This window comes from Arachis ipaensis, chromosome B8 (genome assembly GCF_059453495.1).
Source record: "Arachis ipaensis isolate K30076 ecotype BB chromosome B8, ASM5945349v1, whole genome shotgun sequence".
NCBI lineage: Eukaryota > Viridiplantae > Streptophyta > Magnoliopsida > Fabales > Fabaceae > Arachis > Arachis ipaensis.
This window is the reverse complement of record NC_142443.1, coordinates 54,381,965-54,392,775: the sequence shown is the minus strand read 5'-3', so window position 1 is coordinate 54,392,775 and position 10,811 is coordinate 54,381,965. Positions and strand designations below refer to the sequence as shown.

The 10,811-nt window shown below is 38.0% G+C and overlaps 1 protein-coding gene across 1 annotated transcript; it reads left to right on the top strand.

Moving 5' to 3' along the window:
- The first annotated feature begins 550 nt into the window (after positions 1 to 550).
- On the top strand, positions 551 to 997 carry LOC107611090 (uncharacterized). The gene has a single exon (XM_016313052.1). It carries the CDS (start codon positions 551 to 553, stop codon positions 995 to 997), a length of 447 nt encoding a protein of 148 aa, XP_016168538.1.
- The last annotated feature ends 9,814 nt before the right edge of the window (positions 998 to 10,811 follow it).

The window sequence follows — 10,811 nt, the reverse complement described above, 5'->3', positions numbered from 1 at the left end:
TCCGCAGAGGCCTCAACAAGGCTTCAATAGTAATCAGGGTGGAACCAACCAAAACAGGTTCAATAACAGACAGTTCCAACCCTCTTAGCAGCAGATGGAGACACCCACACAGAGCCTCTCTGACCTGGCTACTATAGTCTCTAACTTTTTTAAGATCACTCATAGTTTCATGGCAGAAACTAGGTCATCCATTCAGAATTTGGAGATACAAGTAGGTCAACTGAGCAAGAGAGTACCCGAGGCTCCCTCTTATACTCTTCCAAGTAACACGGAAGTAAATCCAAGGGAAGAGTGCAAGGCCGTCACTATGGAAGCTAAGGCCGAACCCAAGAAGGGACCCACTACTGAGGAACGGAAGGAGAACAAAGCTCAGGAGAAGACTGGTGTCATCATACATGTCCCTCTGGAAATAAAGGAGCCTGAAGAATAACCCTCTCCAAACGTGCAAAAGGAGCTAGCGAATGAGCAACATGCTCAGTTCTTGGCAGTCCTCAGGAAGTTGCAAGTTAATATCACTTTTTTAGAGGTGTTGGAGAAGAAACCCCCCTCAATGGCCTATCTGAAAAGTGCTATCTCTGAAAAGACGGCCCTAAAGGGAGACGAAACTGTGGTGCTGACCAAGGAGTGCAGTGCCCTGGTGCAAAAGAAGCTGCCTCTGAAGATGTCAGATCCTAGGAGCTTCCTTATTCCATGCACTATAGAAACCATCACCTGTGAGAAGGCATTATGCGACCTTGGATCAAGCATCGATATTATGACTCTCTCCGTGATGAGGAAGTTGGGGATCCAAGAGGTGCAGTCCACCAAGATCTCACTGGAGATGGTAGATAAGTCCTTGAAACAGGCATATGGACTGGTGGAAAACATCCTTGTAAAGGTTCAAGACCTTTACCTCCATGCGGACTTCGTGATACTAGACATTGGAGAGGACAGGAATGATTTCATCATCCTTGGAAGGCCTTTCCTAGCTACCGCGAAGGCCTTGATTGATGTGTAAAAGGGAGAGCTGATTCTAAGGCTATGGGAGGATCGTATCCTGTTTAAGATCCCCAACCCTCAATCTCTCTTGGATAAAGGAGGTACTACTGTACAACACCTAGTGTTTCAGCCTTCCCTCTCAGTGCAAAGCCTTACAGAGCCCCCAAATATCAAATCTAAGTTTGGTGTTGGGCAGTCACCACTAACCACTGAGGAAGGAGGCACCAAAAAGAAGGTACCCAAAGGCTGGCAGAATAAGATCCCTACTGAAAACTTCTCACCTGGAATGTAAGTTGTCTTCACCAGAAGCCCAGTCATTCTACATACAGTGAATCGGATCCTATTTCTGGAACATGTTGAATTAATTCATGAGAGCATAGGACGGAGGTTCACCTTGAGGGGTGAAGATATGAGTCCCTATCAAATTCCGTAAAGGAGCTGTTTGTTAAGCTAATGACGATAAAGAAGCGCTTGTTGGGAGGTAATCCAACCATACGTATAATACTTTTTGTTCTCTTTTTTTTGTTTATTTTAGTTTGGTTTTATATTATTTTATTTTCTGTTAATTTTTGTAAGTTTTCCCTTTCTTTTTTAACGTTTGTGATCATATGTAGCACCTAGAATAGAAGCAGAAACACATAGATGTGAAAATAGAACACCCTGGCGGTACCCCTTGCTGGCGTTGAACACCAGAACTGCCACCCAGCTCCAGAAGGAGGAGGAAGTAAGGGCGTTCAATGCCCATTCAGGAGCACCCAGGACTAAATTTTTTGTCCCATTCTTGGCGTTGAATGCCCCACTATTCTAAAAAAAAACAGAAGAAGAAGATGTCTACCCCTGGTGTTCAATGCCCAAACCTGGCATTGAACGCCTAGGGGAAAGGCAGCCCAGTTCGAATTTTGATGGTTCATTAGCCTATGGGTCCCACCCAACCCCTACTTACCCCACCTTTTTATTCACTCCTTTCCATTTCTCTTCTCTTACACCCAATATTCCATCCCCATTCATCCATCACATTCCATTATTTTCCATGATTCCCGCACCCCACTTTCCCTCTACTCTACCCAATAACACTCATCAATCCTATCACCCACTTCAAATTCAAAATCCCCCCCCCCACACTTTTCCCTCCCTATATGACCGAACCCCAACCTCCACTCCCCCACCCACTATAAATAGCCCCTCATTCCATCCTTCAACACACAACTTCCATGCTCTTCACTTCCTCCATATTACTCTTCATACACTTCCTTTCTGCCTTCTTCTTACCACATAAGGCCGAAGCCTCTTTTCCTTCTCCCCTCTATCTTTTTCTACTTTCTTCTTTCTTCCCTTATTTTTCTTTTCTTTTATTACATTTTGCTCGAGGACGAGCAAAGTTCTTAAGTTTGGTGTTAGAAAGCTCTGCTTTTTCCTTTCTATTCCTATTCTCCATGGAACCAAAAATGGAAGAATCCTAAAGGAAGAGAAAAGGAAAACCCACGCTTCCGCTTCCGAACCATGGGAAAACTCAAGATTCATCACTAAAACCCATCAAGACCACTTCTATGACGTGATGAGGAAGAAGAGGGTGATACCCGAGGTCCCCTTTAGCCTCAAGGAAGATGAGTATCCATAGATCCTACACCCAGTCTAGAGACGAGATTGGGAAATTCTGGCCAATACCATTTCAGAGGTTGGAGTATTAATGGTGCAAGAATTTTATGCCAACGCCTAGGTTACCAAGAAGCATGACACTAGTGTAAACCCGGAGCCCAAAAACTAGTGCACCATAGTCAAAAGGCAAATCATAGATTTTAACCCTGAAAGTGTAAGATTGGCACTGCAATTGGCTCAGTCACAAGGTGACCTGCACTCCTACACTCGAAAGGTCAACTTTGACCAAAGACTGGAGTAAGTTCTTGCTGATATCTGTGTGGCTGGAGCTCAATATAGGAGGGATGCACAAGGCAAGCCTTACCAACTGAGTAGGCTTAACCTCAAACCCGTGGCCAGAGGATGGTTGGAGCTAATCCAACACTCCATCCTCCCCACAAGTAACCGCTCTGAGGTAACAATTGAGAGTGTAGTGATGATCCACTGTATTATGCTCGGGAATAAGGTGGAAGTGCATGAGGTGATTCCTGAAGAAATTTACAAAGTAACTGAAAAGGCCTCCATCCAAGCACGATTAGCATTCCCTCACCTCGTTAATCGCCTATGCAATGCAACTGGAGTTCGCATAGAAGGAGATACCCTAATTGATACAGATAGGCCTATCACAAGAAGAGGTATGGAGTACGTCAGGAAGCCTGCACACAGACCACAGTAAGAGCCCATTCTGCCACCTCCATAGGAGATCCTAAAGATTCATCAATTGATGTACTTTCCTTCCCAAGATTATTGGGATCAATTGACTACATCTCTTAGGGAGCTGACTTCATTTGTGGATCAGTTGAGGATAGAATATCAAGACCAATCGGCCATCTTCCATCAGATGATGAAAGATCAAAGGAGCTTGAGGGATGAGCAGATGAAGCAGGGGCACAATATTGAGGAGCTTAAACACTCCAGAGGATTCCTCAGAGGGAGCAGTGGCCGCCATCACTGAGGTGGTCTAGTTTCATTCTCCTTTTGTTTATTTTTCTATTTTCTTTGTACTTTATTTTATTATCTATTTTCTATTCTAGTGCATGATCACATTTAGGATTTCATTCTTTTCTAGTATTATTTTCTTTCTTTTGTTTCATTTTAAGATGCCTTATGTATCTCACATCAAGCTTAAAAAGAAAATTTCTTAAAAAGGGAAGCAGTGAAATACCCAAAGTCTCGAGTTATATCATAAGTCATTCCAATTGTTTTGATGTGGTGGCCTTACCTTTATTTTCTGAATGTATGAATTAACTGTGTATAATTGATAGTGAAGTTGAGCATATTGGCTCTTGAAGAACAGTGAATTTAGAGAAGTATTATTGATTCTCTGCAATATCAAAATGATTGATTCTTGAAGCAAAAGAAACAGCAAGAATTAAAAGAAAAAGATTAAAAAGAAAAAGAAAAATCAAAAGAACAGGGGTCAAAGGCTTTGAGCATCAATAGTTAGGAGGGTCAAACTTGGCCTAAAAAGCTCAAATGAGTTGTTATCCCTAACTATATGCTTGTGGTGTAAAGGTGTCAAGAAAATCTTGAGATTGAACATTTAAAGTCATGATCCAATACTATAAAGAGTACGCTTAAGAACTCTGAGCACCACTGTCTGGAAATTTAAGCAAAGCTAAATTCGAATCCAAAGGGTTCCCCTAGTTAAGTGCTTGTGGTGTTTATGTATCAGGTGGTAATATTTGAAAACAAAACGCTTAGAGTCACGGCTAGGCTCAAAAGGTGCAAAGCACCAAAAGAAAAGCTGTGGTCAAGAATCAAGAAAAACTTAAAGAAGAGAATCAATAATATCATCCGAATTATAGTTCCAAAGGGTGCCAGTATTTCTGAGCTTCAAAGAAAAGTAAGATGCCAAAACTATTCAGAAATAAAGAGCTAATAGCCCCATTCAATAAATGGAACTGAGCTTCATTGACAACTCTAAAACCAAATGTATTTTTCTCTTTCAATTAGTCCTAAGTTGTGTTTGGTTGCTTGAGGACAAGCAACAGTTTAAGTTTGGTGTTGTGATGTGTGAGCATTTTATACCCTTTTTCATAGCATTTTCATAGTGTTTTTAGTTAGATTTTACTAATTTTTAGTATGTTTTAGTGCAAAATTCATTTTTGGATGCTACTTTGAGTTTTTGTGTTATTTTTATGATTTTAGGTAAATTTTAGGCGAATTTGGCAGAATCTTGTTCAGAGATGAAGAAAGGATAGCAGATGTTGTCAATCCTAACCTCCTTGCATTCCAACGAGTATATCTTGAGCTACAGAGGTCCAATTAACGCAGTCTCAATGGTGTTGGAAAGCTAACTTTCGGCGCTTTCTAGCAATATATAATAGTTTATACTTCTCTTCTATAATGATTGCCAAAACTGATGTTAAACACCAAGCTTGGGCATTCAACGCCAGCCAGGGAGCAGAAGCTAGCGAATTCATCCCCTTCTCCACGTTCAACGCCCCAAACCCAAGTTGAACGCCAGGCTTGATCGAAGCATATCACCAAAGTGGGCCCAAAGTGGATTTTAGCACTCCTTAGCTTATCTTATCTTATCCTTGTAACTTTTAAATTTAAATTAACATCTTTTAGGTTTAATCTTAGAGGTTTTTACTATAAATAGGTACTTTCTTCCTCCTGAGGATCACGCCTCCTGGGAGGGGAGATATAGAACCAGATAGATTCTCTTTACTTTTATCTTCGTTTTCTCTATAAAGTATTTGTAACTAAACCTCCTGGTTAATGTTAGGAGCTCTGCTTATTCATATGGATTAATATCATTACTTTTCTATTTTAATTTATGTTTGATTCCATTCTAAGATTTGTTTTCGTTCTTCATCCAATAAATCTGGGGTGGGACAGAAGTTTGACCCATTTTTCTACATGAGTTCTTGTGATACTCTGACCAAGGTCACTTGACCTACAGCTTGAAAACACTTCTCTTAAAGTATGAATTACCTGGACTAATTTGGATATGTGAGATAAAATCCAGTTAGCTTTGGGTAATTAGGGTTTTTGTGGCGCTAAACTTGAATGCTGAGCTTCACCATCGTTCGAATCGAATGACCACTGACCCTGGCTTTTGATGAGAATCTGAGGAGATTAAATTGCCAAGAAATTGGAGTTTAATTACTTACAGTTTGCCATAGAACGAATCATTCATGGTTAAAATAGTCAGTAAGAAGTATTGATCCAGAAAGATAAGAATCTCCGAGGCCTTAACTGCTTCCGAATATTATCTCTTTACCAATCTTTAATTGCTTTTCTTTACTTTCTTGTTTCATGCGAATTTAACAACAACAACTCTCTTTGCTTTTCACCTGACTAAGTCCAGCAAGATAACTATTGCTTTCTCAATCCAACAATCCTCGTGGGATTGACCCTCACTCACCTGAGGTATTACTTGGATGATTCACTGCACTTGCCGATGAAGTTGTGCGAGTTCTAATTTCGCACACCAAATAGTTCAAGGATACACAAGGTAGTAGATAGAGTAAGCAAGTTATATATATACAATATCTAAGAAGGGAACTAGCCACAGCCCGTGGAGTTTAGGCCGACTAGTTTAATAAAAGATACAATAGAGTTTTAAGTTAAAACAACCACCTCCTATCTCTCAAAGTTTTTCCAAAGTAAGTGCATTTAAGGCAACAAGATATACAAAAGAGAGAGATACTATAACAAAATAAAACAATAGATATCACTTGAGCCATCCTCCACTCTGTCACCATCTGCCAACTCACCGAGGTAGGTTGCGACCTGCATATGAAAATAACAACATATGATATGAGAACCGAGAGTTCTCAACATGGTAACAGTGTCCAATATATAAGATATAAGGTTCGGGGAAGCCAAAGGCAATCCTAGAAATTCACATCGATATAAAATTTAACTTATAATAAAATCTTAAAAGGGTTATCTAACTTAAGGATTTTCTATTTTACAGAACACCGCTGTCTCACAACCTTCGCCAACCTATCCTCCATGCGATCCCATTGCCACCGCCTACTGAGCCTCCTCAATCCCAGCAAAAAACACAAATAGATGCAAGCAAGTAAAATACAACTAAATAGCATATACTGCAAGTAATCCAATTAGTAAGTAAACATGTTATACAAGTTAGCACAATATAAGTAAACAAAGCAAACAAACACATAAGAATGCATATGATGAATGCTTGTCCTATTAGTTGTGATATCATTTGTCGGTTCAACTGTCAACCCAACACATCCCCTCGTGATGTTGCCTTTCTGTCATGTATATAAATTGCACCCTAGGATATAGTGTCTGAGCACACTCTTGTGACCAGAAAGGATGCGAGCAGAAAATACTGCCTCAGACCTCACATCTGAACATAAGTAGAATTAACCATTGTCCTTACGCTGGCGTCGGAACCTTGACAAGCGGGATTAACCAATCGTCCTTACCAGGCGCATAGCGACTCAGAATATGTATTCAGTTCAGTGATCACTTCTCATATATCACAAGTTCATTTACCCCAGTATTTCATCTATTATCATTAACTTTCATTTCATCAATTCACCATTCTTTTCAGAATTAGGCCCGTTATGCCACTTAATACATTTCACAAACCCACTTTAGTTAATCCATCCATATAACTTCTCAATCCTAAGTCACCATCTCTAATCTTATCACATAAAATATCCATTTAAGTCCTCTCATTGTACTCTCCCTTGTCCCAAAGCCTAAATACTAGCTAGGGGATTCTAAAAAGTAGTTACAGAGGTTTAGAAAGCTAGAGGAATGCTTGAAAACTTAAAAATTACAATTTCAACAAAACAAGGGGTCATGCGTATGCATGCCCGTTTTTGCGTACGCGAGAATCAAAGTTTGAATGTGCCGCATACGCAAGAAACTTCCGCGTACGCGAGCATGTTGGAACAGAAAGGGATCCTTGTGTCGCGTGGCACGTTCGCGTAGGCGAGTTTGCAATAATGACACTGCCACATATGCGAGACAACGTCCGTGTATGTGAGAGTGCTGGGCAGAGCCCAATACTCGCGTCACGTGACCTGTCTGTATACGCACCTATCAGATTTTCAGAAAAATGTTATTTTGCTGCAGAATTCAATTTTTCACACCATACTTCAAACATGTATAACTTTTTTGTTAAAAATCATTTTTCATCTGTTCTTCAAACAGCATAAACTACACGGATCCAATTTTTATTCAAATTATTTCACAAAATTTGGGGATCTGAAAACTATGTTATGCCTCGTCGAAGTTGGTTCAAAAACATATTTTTACTAAATTTGCCAACATCCTTTAGTTCCAAAACTCTCAAACCAAAACACAATTTTACCATACCAATATCAATACTATACACTTCAACATTTTATCAACTACTCCTCAATCATTTTTCAATCATACAAACCTAATTTACTATGCCTCTCACACAAATCACCCTTATCCTTCATTACCAACAACTTTCACATCTCCACGCGTCAATCATCATCAAAATCGAAATCTATCATCAAAATCTATAATTATCATCATTTCATAGTTTCACAACATAATTCATTCATATAAATCATATCCATGCTTAACCACAACCCCTTCACAATCTTCAACAATAATAAATCATACACACAATTCACACTTATCTTAGGGCTACTAGCCTAAGTTTCACACAACATTACATAATATTTACAGAAACTGAAACCATACCTTGACTGATTTCCTTATTTGCACAAGCTTCTCAAGCCTCCAACCAATTCCAACAAGCTCTGGCCACCAACGCTCAAACCCAAGCACTCCAATGCCAAATTCAAGCTCCAAACAACATCAATTCAATCTAATTCCAAGTAATATACCGAAAATCAATACTAAGACTAATAAATTTCACAAATTACAAGGGTTTAGAGAATCTTTACTTTGTCCAATGATGTTTGGGACAAAACTCAATAATAACCCAATGCAAGATTATACCTAAACAATAAAATCATGAAGAATTTCAATTTTCCAAAACCAAAACTCAAAATTATGTTAGGACAGAGAAATGTAGCATGGGTTTTGAGTTACTCACCAATTTTTACAGACAAAATTGAAAAGCTCGGGGAGACGAACGCATGGCCTTAAATGGCACGTCAATCGACACTCCGGATCACAAGATATGATCCAAGAAAGATGAAAATAAATAGTGCAAGGGTTTGTTCTTCTCCCCTTTCTCAAACTCAATGTGCTTCTCTCCCTTTTGGTGATGAATGAGGTTGAAATGCTTCATGAATAGGCTTATATATGTTGGATTTGGGTCCAATATGGGTCTGGTTCGCGTTTTAGTTCGTTTGGCCCAACCTCGGGCCAAAACCCTTAAAATAATTACCTGATTTTCTATTATAAATATTTCTCTAAGTATTTCTATAGTTTTTTATTTTCTCATATGCAGTACCAGACGAACTTAAGTTGGTACTATCGGATAAATTATCGGTATGCATTTTTATGCATTTTTTCGTAGAAAATTATATTTTTTCATTCGGTAAAATCCGCTGAATCCAAATCTCACCTTAAAATTTTTCAATTAATATTTCTGAATTTTCCAACATATTCTGAAAATTTAAATTGTTATTTTATTCTAATTAAACGACTAATAAATCTTTGGTTCTTACATCAAATCCAAGAATTTGATCATATTCAATCTATCATGGATGGCCTTCCTGAACAATACAGTGGTTACATAACTTTTGTTATGTCACGTTTAGGAACCTTCACTGTACCTGAAACATAACTATTTCTCTTTGCATATGAGGATATGCTTGAGAGGTTCAAGAATCCAAACAATGGAATAGCCATAGCCAATCTGTCACAATCTTTTTTTCCCATTTCTACTTAAGGAGGCACTATAAGAAAGCGTAAAGGAGGATGTTTTCAAAGAGGATCAGAAACTTATTGGAATAATCCAAGGCTAAATTGTCAAATTTGCCATAGACCTGGACATGTGGCTTGGAATTGTTTTTATAGGTTTGATCAACAATATCAACCTAATTTCAAAACTTCATCGTCTACTACTTATGTTCTACTTCCATACTCCAACACAATTCCTCCACCTCCATCCTCATCATTCCACTAACCTAAAGCATATCTCACAGCTCCTACCTCACATGGAGACTCATCATGGTTTCCTGATTCGGGTGCAAACCACTATGTAACTTCTGATCCTACAAATCTCCTCACTCCTTTTTCATACAATCATGTTCTTAATAATCTCTATGTAGGTAATACAGGTATAAAGATTCAAAACTTAAATTCTTTTTCCTTGTTGATAAATACACTAATATTCTTATAAATTATTAAATCTTCTTTATGTGCCTCAAATCACACAAAATCTACTTAGTGTATCCAAATTTGTGGAAGACAATAATGTAGTTTTTGAGTTTTGACCTGAGCATTGTTTCATATGTGACCAGATATCACAAGATCTTCTTCTCCAAGGAATAACTAAGGGAGAAATTTATGTCTTTGATCAACTTACTATATGTTAAAGTGTTTCTAATCTGCCTATTACTTCTAAATCTTTGAATATTTGTAATAATACTTTTTGTACTAAGTGTAATAATTTAGTTCCAAACAATTCTATTAGTGCTAGTCTACAGCTAAGGATACATATTGTAATCTTGACATCTTTATGAATAATAATGAGAATTTGAGTTCCATAGTTAATTTTTCTCCAACAACAATTACTTATAATCCTGCTGCATATTCTCCTATTATGCATAATATTATTCCTAAACTTGCTTTAAGTACTACTTTTTATAAATATAACACTTTAGAATTATGACACAAAAAGCTTGGCTACACGGTCATTTCTAATGTTATTAGAACTCTTAATGCTGCTGGAATATCTTTGAATGACAAATCTCAATCTAGTCATGTATGTGAATATTGTTCAATGATAAAAATGCATGCTCTTCCCTTTAATGATTCTAACACTGTTTACACTATTCCTTTATAATTTACTTTTGTGGATATTTGGAGCCCTGCTCCAGTTACTTCAAGAATAGGTTATAGATATTATATATGTTTTTAACTAACAAATCCTAAGATTTTTTAGCTTTTCAATCCTAAAAAGCTCTAATGAAAAATCAAAGTGGCTACTCAATAAATCTCTTTAATCTGACAATGGAAGAGAAATTTATCAAAACCATTTGTTGATTATCTAAACCAACATGGAATTCAGTATACACTTTCATGCAATA

What these genes read in the sequence shown, in the direction of transcription:
- LOC107611090 (XM_016313052.1), top strand. Translation starts at nt 551, where the DNA reads ATGGCCTATCTGAAAAGTGCTATCTCTGAAAAGACGGCCCTAAAGGGA.